The sequence below is a fragment of the Camelus bactrianus genome, chromosome 17 (assembly GCF_048773025.1).
Source record: "Camelus bactrianus isolate YW-2024 breed Bactrian camel chromosome 17, ASM4877302v1, whole genome shotgun sequence".
In the NCBI taxonomy this organism is placed as follows: domain Eukaryota; kingdom Metazoa; phylum Chordata; class Mammalia; order Artiodactyla; family Camelidae; genus Camelus; species Camelus bactrianus.
The window spans coordinates 1,256,047-1,269,675 of record NC_133555.1 but is presented as its reverse complement, the minus strand read 5'-3'; the positions used below and the strand labels follow the sequence as shown (position 1 = coordinate 1,269,675).

Here is a 13,629-nt window from a genome sequence, read left to right as displayed (position 1 = left end):
AGTAGTTGGCTTCCAGCTTCAGTTGGATGGTGGAGCCGACAGGATCCCTGAAAGATTAGACGTGGGTCTGAAAGGGAGGAGGTGCAGGGGAGCCCTGTCTTTGCTGTTGTGGTGGGGAGTGAGGGAGGAGCAGACGGCGCCTGGGGAGTGTGTGCCGTGGGTGTAGGGCGTTTGTTCCTGTAGCCCCAGTTCCTGGGAGCCAGCGGCGGAGGGGTGCTCAGTGAAGTTTTTCTGAGTGAGAGGAGGGGGCGCTGTTCGAAGCAGGTAGAAAACAGGCCTTTGGCAAAAGAAAGCTAGCCCTCAGTTTGTGTCTGGTCGATAGATGTTGTCTGACTTACACGGTGTTCTTGAAGAACTTGTGAGTTGGTTGCTGGGATTTAGAACTTGGGCGATGTCACGTACCGTGGAGGACGCTCTCGTTCCCCCACAGCAGCAGCGGGCCAAGCGGAGCAGTCCCTTGGCACCGGCCGGGCCGCACCAGCTCGCCCAGCCTCCATCTCGTGGGACCTGCTCTGCTGTGACGTGCCTGCCAGGCCCTGTAAGTCCTGGACTTGGGGACTTTGGTTCTAAACCAGACTCTGGGCTGTGTCTGGCTACGTGTTGGAGTTTTCTAACCTGCGAAATATTTCTTATTGGAAATATTTTTTTACTGTGCAACACTGGATTTTTTTGTGCCTATTTTAAACTGAACTATAACATACGTATAGAAAAGTATGTAAAAGTACCTACAGGTTAAATAATAATGAGGTGAATGCTCATGCAGTCAACTTTTAGCTCAGGGTGCAGGGCATGGCTGGTGCCACAGGCTTGGCTTGTGCCCTCCCCGGTCACCGCCCCTCGGCCCCTCGCATCCCAGAGCGTGAGCGGCGTGGCGGTCAGAACGCTGTCCACCCGCCTGCGTCCTAGGCGGTGTGGCTTAGTTTCGTCCTTTTTAAACTTTACCTAAATGGAACCTACTTTCGGTGCTGTGTCTCGTTTCTTTTCCAGTGTCTGTCTTTGTGAGGTTCAGCCTGTGTCATTACATGTAGTGTTGTCCTTGGACTTTTGTATTGTATCTGGGATAATGGTGGAAATGCCTCACAGGACCCTCTTCATAGTTTAAAACCTTTCTGGGTACTTTTCAAAAGGAGAGTGTAGCTCAGTGGTAGAAGTGCAGTGGTCTTGGGGTCCATCCCCAGTACTTCCATTTAAAAAATAAATAAATAAATCTAATTACCTCCCCCCAGATTTAATGAACATGTGGCAGAGATTTTATCTCATCAATTAATGAGATAAAAAGTAAAATGTTACAGTTGATTTAAATATCTGAATACTTTTCAAATGTATTTTCATTTATTTAAAAAATACTTTTCTGACGTTGATAAAAGATGACAAAATTGAACTTTACGTGAACTCACATGTTTGGGTTGGTTAAAGTTAACGTGTGAAAAAGTAGAGATAAATTTCCTGGGCATCTGTTTTGTGATTTGCCATTGGGGGGGCGATGCAGTTCCTTTGATGGCAGCAAGGTGAGGAGAAATTTCTTGATCCTGCCACAGAATAAAAAGGCAGGCCATTGACTGTCTTCAAAAAGGAGCCGTTTCCATCTTCCTCTGCCTTTGATTTCCTGTGAAGTGGCAGAGGGGGTGGGGAGGAGGCGGTAAGCTGACCAGAAATAAAAAGCAAGGAGTCTGTGCTGCTTCCTTGATGCGATGAAGGTCCCTGTCAGGGATTTGGAAACCTGAGCCAGCAGATGAAACCTGTGTCGTGCACGTAGTCCTGCCGGAGAGAGCGCCCGCCCGGCCCCTTCCCTGGCTGACAGGGGCTTCATTGTCCATCTCCCTCATCCTCTGCCTGCTTGTCAGCACGAGCAACTTGTGAACAAATGCGGGGCCGGGGAGAGACCGGCATGCCTGCCTTCCCCCACTCAAGGAATGCCATGTCACAGTCGTCCACCCGTAAATAGAGCGATGCCTTCCATCTGAGGGAGCTCAGCTCTGCGGAATATAAAAGTTTTGATTTAAAAAGAAAATCAAAGTTACCTTCAAAAGTACAGAGTTTTCCAGGTTTGTCACAATCTTCTGGTGCATTCGTGTTTGGAAAATTTTTGTCTTGATGTTCAGAAACTAAGAATTTGGTAAGGTAAAAATGAGATGCAGCCTCTCTCTTGGGGCTATTCCAAGACTTCCATTTGTGGACTATCGGATTGAATGAAAGTAGAGTAAAACTTTTCCTTAACTTGAATATCTGAGAGAGTCTTTGTCCCGATTGGGTTTCTGGGGAAAGCAGGCAGCCAACCGAGTGATAAGATAATGGCCGTCTTTGAAAGTGGGAAGTAACTGAGAGTGTCTGACACCACGGGTGGTGTTTCTTTGTGTCACTGGGGTATCTCCCTATCAGGACAGAGGTGCCTTGAGGGTGTGGACACCCAAAGCACGTCAGGGCCCCCCGCCGTCAGAGTTGCTCACGTCTCCACGTCGTGAGTGGAACAAAGTTCGTCGTTCTTTGGGTGAGTGGTTCTCAGCTGGGACCTTTACGCTTATAGTGACAGCAGGTCCCCAGCCCCCAACCCGAGATTGTGCGTGCAGCCAGGGCGGGAGGCGTTGTGGGTGCCCGCCGGGCGAGTCTGCAGGGTGAGCGCCGCGGCTGGGTGCAGGAGAGGCGGCGCTCCCGCAGCTCATGCCAGCCGTGTTCTTCCTCTACCTGGGCTCACTGGTGCGATTTATCTAAGTGTATCTTCCTTAAGTGACTCGATATGTTGGTGCATGCACACAGAGGAGTGCAAGAACAAAACGTAGATCTCAGCGGTTATCACACATTGCAAACCCATGAAACAGCACCCACTCAAGAGGGAGTATTGCCAGCACCGCAGAGTACCTGTGACCCAGTCGCCATCCTTCTTTCCTCCCATTAACGACTGTCTTGCTTCTAACATCACAGTGTAGCTGGCCTGTTCCTGAACTTGAAGCAAACGCAGCCGTGCAGGATCTGTCCTCCCATTTGTGAGATTCATCCGTGTGGTTGCATGTGGCGATAATTCTTTCTCGTTGCTCCGTGGTACTGCTGTATGAATGTACCGCAGTGCACTTACGTCTTCTGCTGCCGATGGACGTTGGAGTCTCCCAGTGTCTGTCAGTTACTAACAGTGCTGCCGTGACCATCGCGTGCTGGGTCCCTCGGTGCCCAGGGGCACCCCTGCCTCGTGGGCGCGCTTCTCGGAGTTGGAGTGCAGGGATCACAGGTGTTCTTGTGTTCGGCTTTAGGAGATTATTCCATGTTGTTTCTAAACCAGTGTCCCACCAGCAGCGTAAACCTTCCTGTTGTCCTGCAGCCTCATTAACTCTTGGTATGGTCGATCGGTCTTTTAAATTTTAGGTTGTAGAGTAGTATTTCATTGTTTTTTCTTTTTTATCTTATTTTGGAAAATTTCAAGTGTTCAAAAAGCAGTCCAGTGGTATGATGACCTCCCCCATGGCCCCACCACCAGCTTTAGCTCATAATCGATCTGGATTGATTTATAGCCTCCATTATTCCTCTCCCAGATTATTTTGAAGTTAATTGCAGACCCATTTTCTTACTTATAAATGTTTCAGTATGTATCTCTGAAAAATAAGGACTTAAAAAATGCCATTATCACACCTGGAAAAAATTAACAATAAATTCTTTAATATCATTGCATCTACTTAGTGTTCAAATTTCCAGTTGTCTCAGAGTGTCGTGTTTTTTCTTCTATGGAACTGTTTGAATCAGGTTACAAATAAAGGCCTACATGGTAGATTGGTTGGTATCTGTCCTGTTGCTTTTTAATCTGTGTATTCACTTTATGTTTCTGTTTCACCTTTGGGCAAACTATAGATGAGATAGAGACCGAGTCACAGTCACCTGGCAGAGGGGTGATGAGGTCAGGGGGCTCGTGTCAACTGGAAGGGAGAGGGCAGGGCAAGTTTTTGGGAAGGGCTGGCAGCGAGCGGGGCCCAGCGGTGTGGTAGGACCACACAGGTTCCTGGAGCCCAGAGACTCAGACGCCAGTCCTCACTCTGCCTTGCAGAGGAAAGGACCCTTCGCCTTGCCGCTGGGGCTGATGCCTGTGTCTGTGCAGTGGACCCAGAGTCCTCCGCGGCTGCTTCGCGGGCTGGGTGAGGTGAGCCGAGCCGTGGCAACCACACCTCCTGCAGGAGGGCCGCTCCGACAGCTGCGCAGCCGCTGCAGCCTTGGCTCAGGGTTTGTGTCTGCCAGCTTTCCCTTCCCTGCACATCTTCACCCAGTCTGACCCTGGGATGTCTCCCTCCTCACTCTGAATTGGTGGCAGGCACAGTGACTTCGAATGGCTTTCTTGTTGAAGTTTCTAGAATCCTCTGAAAATAGATTTAATAGCCATTAACGTCCCTGTGACGTGGCTGTAGTTTCACAGTACGAGGGAGGCTGACTTGTCAGTTCTCGTGACGTGGAAGTTTTCTGGCTGAAAAGGCTGTTGAAAGAACGAGAGGGAGGGGTGCTTTTCTCACCAGGACTCACCTGCCATCTCTTCCAGGGCTGCGGATAAAGGAAACCAAGGAGGTCTACGAGGGCGAGGTCACAGAGCTCACCCCGTGTGAGACGGAGAACCCCATGGGCGGCTACGGCAAGACCATCAGCCACGTGATCATAGGGCTCAAGACGGCCAAGGGGACCAAACAGCTGAAAGTGAGCGCGCGCCGTGGGCCGCCCTCTTCCTCAGGCTTTCCCCGCGCCGGGCGACCTCTGCCCGGTTTCCTCCTCTGTGCGCTGGGGGCGACGATAGGTCCCAGGTGTTTGAGGATGTCAGGTGTGGGTCGGGCTGGCACACAGAGAACTCAGTAAGGATGGCTCTTCCTTTCCTGCTGACGCTGAGGGAGTTGTGTCTGTTAGGACGTGAGCTGTGTGGTGCCCCCCTGTGTGCCACGCCGTGGCCGTGTGTCAGAGGCCTCCCTGACCCTAGGCTGGTAGTTCAGTTCTAGTGCTCATGCTCCTGGGGAGAGGCAGCACTGAGTGATCCAGTGAGAGGTGGAGAGCGATGACGGTTGGACCTGGGGGCCCAACGCAGTCCTGGCGGTGGTCCCTGCTGTGTGCGGGGGCTTCAGTGGTGGGTTCTGCTCAGGCCGGGGCCCCATGGATAGTCGTGGTGGTGGCAGTGGGGGAGGCCCTGGGTGACCCGCTCACTCCTGTCTTGAAAGCCTTGAGGGTGCGGCCCGCAGGGCCACCGGGGGAAGAGTCTGCTGCTCACAGCGGTATGGTCTTCGGCAGTGACTTTGTCTCTGAGCGCTGGTCTCTTTACATGGGAATGGTGATTGCGTGTCTCACAGTTATTGTGAGGGTAGACGTTGTAGCTTTGGGTGTGGCACCCGGTTACCCAAGAAGCAGTGGCTGTTGGTGGGGTGGGGGTGGGGCGACCTGGATTGCAGCTTTGCCCTTTTAGTGAGTGACTTTGTCGTCACAGCTCGCATTCACTGTGTGTGTCAGGCCCTGGGCCAAGTGCTTCTGCAAATCTGTGTGCATTTGTGTGTGTGTGTGTGCGTGCGCATATGTGCAGGTGTGATTTCCCTCTTTGTACAGATAAAGGGACTGGGGCCCCTGAAGAGGTTAAGGGGTTACCGAGGACCCTACAGCTGCTTTGGGGCAGAGTGGGCCCTGAGTCCACCACCGGGCAGTCTGCCCTCCGACTTGCTGTGTGACCTTTAGAAGTCAGTTGAGCTCTCTGGGCCTCCATTTTCCCATCTGTAAATTGCATTAGAGTGACCATATAACTTTTCCATCTTTGTTCTCCTCTGTAGTTTTACGGCTCTTTGATTCTGTAGGGTGGTTTCTTGGTTACTGCTTTATGGAGCTCATAAAAATGCTACTTTTTCAAAGGACCATTTTTCTTTTTTCTGACAGGGTTTCCGTCTCAGGAGCTTGCTCGACAAATACCTCTCGTAAACCTCTCCCTCATTAAGTAGAGTTCTTAGTAGGACCTGCCACCTTTCCAGTAATTACATATTTAGTCAATTCATTTGGGAAATTAACCAATATAAAAATGCTTGAGGCAAAAAAAAAGTGTACCCTCCAACACCGGACAGATAAAATAAGGCATGCACACAGTTTAGATTTCAGCTATCGGTTGAACTGCTTTACACAGTTTCTTTGAGAAAACGAGAGGATGAATGTTCTTCTTCCATAGTGGGTGCTCCATAGCGACTACTCCTAGCACGTGGACACAGGCAAAGGAGCTGAAATGCGGGGTGGGTGTGTAGGTGTGAAGGGGGCGGTACCGCCCTCGTTACCGAGTGCCTCCCTCCTCCCAGCCCCGGGTTAGGGGCCTGCCCCCTCACCAGGGAGGCAGAGCCCCACGTTCCTTCTGTGGTTACTCTTTGCAACAACTTCACTGAGATCTCATTTTAAGTAAAATTCACCCATTTTAAGTGCACAACTTAAGGAATTTTAGTCTGTTTACAGAGTTGCACAGCTGTCACCACAACCCAGTTTTAGAACATTTTCATCACCCCGGCAGAAACCTCAGGTTCATCTACAGTAGCTCCCCATTCCTGCCTCCAGTCCCTGGCGACCACTGATCTACTTTCTGTTTCTACGTGTTTGCCTTTTCTGAACATTTCATGTAAATAGAATCATACAGTATATGTTTTTTGTGTTGGCCTTTTTCACTGAGTTCTGGGTTCTTACCCTTTAATTTTGTTTGAAACAAAGCCGAGTTTTCTTCATGTATAAATTGTGGATTTTAACTGAGAGTAACAGCTCGCCTTGAAGTTTTACTGAGAGAAACTTATTTCTAAATACTGACTCCTTACAAAAGATGCTCTCCCAGAATATTGATCACGTCAGGGAGCGTGAAGCAGGGTGACCAGAGAAGGGTGACAGCTCCCACAGTGTGCTCCTTCCCTTCCTGAGGGTGTAAGCAGGTGGTCCCAGGGAGCAAACACCAGAATCTGAACTGAGTGGCCTGGGGGGAGTCCTGGTTTTGTGCTTCCTATGAACGTACACGTCTGATCACGCCTGGGTGCTGTTACAGATGAGGAAACCCAGGCTCAGAGAGCCTTGTCCAAAACCCCAGGCCTGCAGAATGCCAGGCACGGAGAGCATGCAGGTTCTGAGAGTGCTTCAGAAACGTCCATCCCCGCTCGAAGTGGAGAGAGCAAAGGACTGAGGGCGGACAGCAGTCTCAAAACGGGGTGTTAAGGCCTGTGGTCCCGTGGACAGTGTGGGCCCTACCCGGGAGCAGTCAGAGCCACATTTGCCAGTTTGCAACCTCAGGAGTAAAGAGAGGACAGGGCATAGGCCTCCCCTTGTGCCCCTCTCCTGCCCCAGAGCCAGTCTCACACATCCTAACACACGCATGAACTCCTCCATCTGGCCATTAGCCACCTCCAGTCTCTTATGGGAAGCTACCTCCCAGTAGTATGTCAGAAATCAGTACAGTATATGTTGTAGTTCTCTGGTTTAATTTTTTTTTTTTTTTTTTTTTTTTTAGCTGGACCCCAGCATTTTTGAAAGTTTGCAGAAAGAACGAGTAGAGGCTGGAGATGTGATTTACATTGAAGCCAACAGTGGGGCCGTGAAGGTAATGCCACGAGGAGTCCCAGGTGGCCGGGAGGCGGCTTTCTTTTTCCCGGGGATCCTGGGTGTGCGGGGAGCAGCGCTGGCGTCAGCTGTGATGTGACAGAAGGTCAGCAGTTGCCCCTTTATATTTAGTCAAGTTTGCTTTCCCTTTATCTGCATTCTTTAACCTTCTCATGATTAAAACAGACAGTCTTGTTAGAAAAATACTGAAACCTGCTTAGAGGGGAGAATGGTGAGAAACTGAAACAAGTGTAGTCATTTTCAAACTGAAATGTGCAGGGTATTTAATCTTCCTTTTATCTCTTTGGTATTTTCTTCCCAAGATATATGCATGTGGAAAGGAATGCTGCATTAGTTGGCATTCCTTTTATATCTGATATTCAGTGTCCTGTATAGAGTTCCTCACTGTTTAATGGATGAGCATAATACTTCATATCATACGATAAATCACCCACCTACAGAAGAGTCTGAACAGCCCCTCCGTCTCTGGTTAATCTACTGGATTTGCCCTTTATCGGGAATTGCATGCAGTTAAAAGAAAAAGAGGGGGAAGGATTCTGGGAGAAAGTATCGGGTGTTTCTCAGCTGGGTTTTGGAGCCCAGCGATGAGCAGATAGGTCCTTCTCTTGGCAGCAGGGGAGCAGGGCATGTTTGGAGTTTGTCAAGGCGGCTGTCAGGCCACAGTTGGGACCCGAGACTTTTATCTCACCTTGCGCTGTGCCACTTGGGGACTTGGCATTGGAACTTGCCAGACACTCCGGCTTCTCTTTCTGCAGAGGCAGGGCCGGTGTGATACCTACGCCACAGAATTCGACCTTGAAGCTGAAGAGTACGTGCCCTTGCCCAAGGGGGACGTGCACAAGAAGAAGGAGATCATCCAGGACGTGACCTTGCACGACTTGGACGTGGCCAACGCCCGGCCCCAGGTGCTGCCCGGCCCGTGCACCGCACCCCGCGCCCCGCGCCCCGTGCCCTGCCCGGTGCAGGAGCCTTCTGTGTGCTGGGGGCTCTGGAGTGAACTGTCAGTCTTGCTGCTGCTTCCGAGGGCAGACGGTCCTTTTCTGTCTGTAATGTTCAGCAATTAACATCGACATGAGCTACCAGGGACTCCTTTGTTCCAATTCAAAGGCTCTAGTCACAGATGGTTTCCTGTGCATTGTTCCCTCTCCCAGCCCAGCCTCTGGCCCGAGCTGGCCAGCTTCTCCTTGGCTCCTCTCCAGCACTGGGCTCGGGCCTGGGGTTCTCCGGGTGCTAATGCGGAGGGCAGGAGGGTGCTTTGAGCCCTTCGCAGGATTTCAGGAAGCCTGACAAAGCTGTGTCTGCTCGTCATGCTGAGTTGAAGGTGGACACTTGTGTCCAGACTGATGAAATGTGGGACCGTATAGCATGACTTTGTGCCTCCTCTGGGAAGCGTGAGATTAAAAGACCCCGACTCTTCCCTGCTGGTAGAGAGTTACGGTTTGGTTTCCTCTTTCTCCTAAAAGAGGCTGCTCTTCCCTAACAAGGAATAGGCTTTCTAGCCTGAAATTTGGCCTGTGGGTGCTTTGTCCCTTGGAGCCTTGGCCAGGAGGTTGCTGAAGAAGCACCTTGGAGCAGCAGGTCCCCTCAGTTGTAGAGTGGCTTCCGCAGACCAGCCTGCCGGGTGCCAGTCGCCAGATGACACCAGCGGGCTCCGCTAATAGTCACTTTGGGTCTTTGGGTTTTCTGTGATTTAGGGCTCTCTGATTTTGAGTTTCCTCCTCTTTGAAAAGGACATGATATTTCCCACCTGGCAGGGCTGTTTTGAGGATCAGATGTAAGTGCTCAGGAACCTTTGCTACCTTTCACTGTTGAACATTCAGTAAGCATCTGTGTCAGGCCTGGAAGCAGCAGGGGATCACACAATGCTGGGCTCTTGCTGCCCCTGCAAGAGGGGCTGGCAGCAGGGCGCAGGCCGCTGGCGAGCCTGGTGAGGGTCAGCCGTGCTGCAGGGCCGGCCGGGCTCTGCGTGCTGAGGGGCCCCAGTCAGGGCTCGTCACTGCGACCGCGACGGTGTCCCATGAGGAGCAGAAGGGGCGAGTAGGTGCATGGCAGGCTTTGACAACCGCCTGTCCCTGGGGCCTGGAGCAGCGGGAGGGGTTGGGGTCAGACGCCCCGTAGAGGAGCCTCCCAGGAAAGAGAAGGTGGTTCCTGGCAGGGAGGCTAGAACTGAGTCCTGAAAGAGCTGGGTGCCCAGGGAAGGGTCACCAGCGCTGTGGAATGAAGGAGCTCGGGACTGGGAAGAGACACAGCTGGCATGGGGGTCGGGGTGGGCCCCATGGAGCTGGTACTTCCCAGGAAGGCATTTTGTATGATTCTGACAGGTTAGGGGAACCTCTCACAAACTTCGTGTTTAGAAGCTCCTCAGACTTTCCATGGAGGTGCCCAGGGTCCCTGCACCGCAGGCCCCAGGCGAGCTGACAACGGGCAGCAGTGGGCTGGGGGCAGCGATGAGGCATGTGCCTGCCTTTGGCAGTGGGGCTGACTCCTGTCTCCCTTGTGCAGGGCGGACAGGACATCCTGTCTATGATGGGCCAGCTCATGAAGCCAAAGAAGACAGAGATCACAGGTGAGGGAAGAGGCCGGGCCGGGCCTGGGGAGGTGCCCTCCTGCCCTGCCCGACACAGCCCCGGGACGGGGGCTGCGCTCTGCAGCGCGGCCCCGCTCCGGCGCGTCCTCAGGCTTGGCGGGGGTGTGGCGGCCCCTGTGAGCCTGCAGTTCCCTTTCCAGCTGGCACGCTCCTCTTTTCCCTAATGACCTCACACCTATAGCTTTGTCACCTAAAAATGTTAAACGTTAAAGCCCTGTTTTCTTTTAAGTTCCAGCCAGGGCCGAGATCATAGCCCTTTCTGCTAGAGACGCCCAGGGCAGCTCTGGTTTCCCTGCATTTTAACACGGTTGTGTCCGGCCCTGCCTGACGGCTGTAGTGGAAGGCGCTGGCCTTGTGAGCAGCTCCCTCCTGCTGATCAGACGGGCGCTAGTTTGGAGAATGAGCGGTTATTCAGCTTTTGAGAGGTTGGCTCCTCTTAGAGCTCTGAGATGGGGCCGTTCCTCACAGGTTTCCCTCCAGAGAGGATTCTGAAAGCACCCTGTTCCTTCCTCCAAGCATTTGATTGAAAGTTAATTAACTGAAGCTTTGTCATACAGGGCCAAGAGAAAGGGTTATTAACGAGTACAGAGCAGGGACATTTGCATATGAAAACTCACGTCTTCCATAGCTCCCAGACTGGAACCAGGCAGGGAGCCGAGTTGGGTGGGTGTGAGTAATAAAGCAGGGTGGTGGGTGTGACAGCCTGGGGAGTGCACACCCTTGTGAGGACAGGTGGAACGCTGCAAAACCCATTTACAGACTTAACGAGACACATCTTTGGGGGCCCTGCTCATGTTGTGACTTTTAGGCAAGATCATCCCTACTCCAGGCGATGAAGCTGAAGCCTGGGGGGAGGGGGCCATAGACACCCAGGGCCCACAGCCAGCAGTCAGGCCTGGCCCCAGACTTGGTCTTAGATGGAAATCTGGGGTGGGGGGAGAAGAGAAGGGTGCCGGTCTCCCCCACCTGGTACTGACCCCGCCTGTCTGTGCTTGCCGACTCCTAGACAAACTCCGAGGGGAGATTAACAAGGTGGTGAACAAGTACATCGACCAGGGCGTGGCTGAGCTGGTCCCTGGAGTGCTCTTTGTTGATGAGGTCCACATGCTGGACATCGAGTGCTTCACGTACCTGCACCGGGCCCTGGAGTCCTCCATCGCTCCCATCGTCATCTTTGCGTCCAACCGAGGCAACTGTGTCATCAGGTACCATGGGGCCTTTCCGTCTTCCTTCTGGGCTCCTTGGTTCCCCCCGGAATCACTTTGTCTAATGTTGTGAGTCGGGATGGGGGTGCAGGGCCGTCGTGTTCATTTCGAGGGAAAAACTCAGTGGCTTGACTTCATTCTACTGTGGTCACCAACTTGGCAGCCACCCTGTTCCTGCACGTGAGGGCCTCCCTGTGACGTCTGGGGTTCCGGTGGGGTGTGACTTGCTCACTTGGTTGGAGTGGCAGAGGTGATGTCTTTCTGGGGCAGGACCTGCACTGAGGTGACCGCTCTCGCTCGGGACGAGGAATTGGGCATGTAATTCAGCTTCGTGTGGCAGCACCTCGTAGTCCCTCTTTGAATCCCTTCAGTGATGCTGTCTTGATAAGACCACCGCTTGTCATGGTCAAGGTGTTTTCTGCAGTCTTCGAGGGAAGGCGGTTTGGACCAGGTCCTGGCCGGCCACCAGTGAGAGGAGCCCAGCTACCTGGGCAGCGTCCAGAGACCGGACACGTGCCTGCTGAGCCGGGTGCCCCTGCCGTACAGACCCTCCAGGCTTGCTGGACTTTGCTTTGGTCGGCCATCCTCAGCCTGGACAGATGGCGCCCCCTGCCGGGGAGCTCTGCCAGCAGACACCCCTTCCCCTTGGTGGGTAACCCAGCCCAGCAGAGTGAGGCCCGCAGAGCCAGGCAGCTTGTGGCAGAACCAAGATCTCTTAGGATCAGAGTCCTTCTCTTAGCGTCATTCCATCTAGGGAAAAAGGGCATGGGAACGTGGCTTTGTCTCATAACCTGCTCCGTGGGACCTGGGAGGATTGGCCTCAGCCCGTCCAGATGGATGTGATGCAGGGCTGTTGGAGGTGGCAATTTGTTGCTGCCAGACTGCAGCTGCCCACGGGAAGATGCTCAGAGTGTGAGTCTCTTTCCAGGGGCGCTGAGGTAACCCAGATGGGGACGGATGCTCTAGAGGAGGGCTTTGGTGCCAGGGCCTCGTGGGGAATTCATCATGGTGGTGAGGACGCTGCTGTCACAGTCGCGGTGGTAACAGCGATACCGGCAGGTACTGAAGGCTTCTCCCCGCACACCAGGCATGCTGCCGCACCCACCTCAGCTTAATGAGGAAGGGCCTCGTTCTCTTTGTTCGGACGTGGAACTTGGCCAGGGCCCCATAGCTCAGCAGCAAGGCTGGGGTTTGAATCCTGAGCACTGAATCTGGTGTAGATGAGAATGATGGCATTTCTGGAATCCCTGCGCAGGTTTGGCAGTGTGCGGTCTGCTGCCCACCCCAGGAGGGAGTTGCTGAGCTTTAGCGCCCCTCAGACCCACGTCTGACCTCCAGCCCGAAAGGAAGCAGGGGTGGAAACTCGGTTACTGGAGGCTCTGTCTGCACCAGAAGCCGTGCAGAGCTCTCCGCGGGGGTCATCTTGTATTCCCAGGACCCTGACAACCCTGCCAATGGACGTTATCTCCAGACTCACGTGGGAGGGGAGGGGACCTGCGTGGGCCACATGCCTGGGGCCACCTGGCTGCTAGCCCTGCCGACTGGCTCTCCTGTGCTGCTTGTGGGCTGTGACGTGACAAGTGGCTGTGAAAGGGCAGGGGGTCCCCCTAGGGGCACCGGAGGAGGTGGAGCCGCCCTGGCTTCTCCCTCTGCCGCCTAGAGAAGTCCTTCCCTTTCTCCTGGATCCTCAGCTACTAAAGCGGAGCTGGCCCTGACCCAGCTCTGAACACCAGGGAGGTGTCGTCTGTGGAGAGCGGGCCCTCGGGATTGAGGCGTCTTTCTTTGCAGGGGGTTTCTGTCCGCAAGTCTCTTTGTTGCGACCAGAGCGTCAGGACTTGAGGGGCAGTGTGGTCTCAGGCGTGACTCTGTGGGAGAAGACACCCTAAGTAGTGCTTTAAAAAAACCCAGCTTTGTGGAGATACAATTCACATAAAATACAGTTCATCACCTACAGCGTAAAATTCAGAGGTTTTTAGTGTACTCACCAACTTGTGCAATCACACCATAATCTATTTCAGGAGATTTTTGTCGCCCCTTCAGAAGTCCTCTCCCCGTCACTAGTCACCCTGCCTCCCCCTCCCTGCCCCGCCCAGCCTCCCTAGCACCTCTCCACACAGCCCAGCAACAGGAGTCTTACTTTCGGTCCATGCACTTGCTTTTTTGGACGTTTCGCATGAATGGGACCGCACAATCTTTGGTCTCCAGTGCCTGGCTTCTTTCACCGAGCACAGTGTTTCCAGGGTTGTCCGCGTCGTGGCACGCGTCAGT

General features: G+C 53.3%; 1 protein-coding gene across 5 annotated transcripts in view; it reads left to right on the top strand.

Annotated features, from left to right (window-relative positions):
* RUVBL1 (RuvB like AAA ATPase 1) overlaps positions 1-13,629 on the top strand; it is a 39,568-nt gene that overhangs the window by 16,805 nt on the left and 9,134 nt on the right. For all 5 annotated transcript variants that reach the window (XM_074344190.1, XM_074344187.1, XM_010961373.3 and 2 more), the window contains 5 exons: positions 4,511-4,662; positions 7,460-7,549; positions 8,325-8,474; positions 10,072-10,135; positions 11,163-11,361. In XM_074344190.1, the coding sequence (XP_074200291.1) occupies positions 4,511-4,662; positions 7,460-7,549; positions 8,325-8,474; positions 10,072-10,135; positions 11,163-11,361 (655 nt within the window). The remainder of the gene's footprint in view (positions 1-4,510; positions 4,663-7,459; positions 7,550-8,324; positions 8,475-10,071; positions 10,136-11,162; positions 11,362-13,629) is intronic.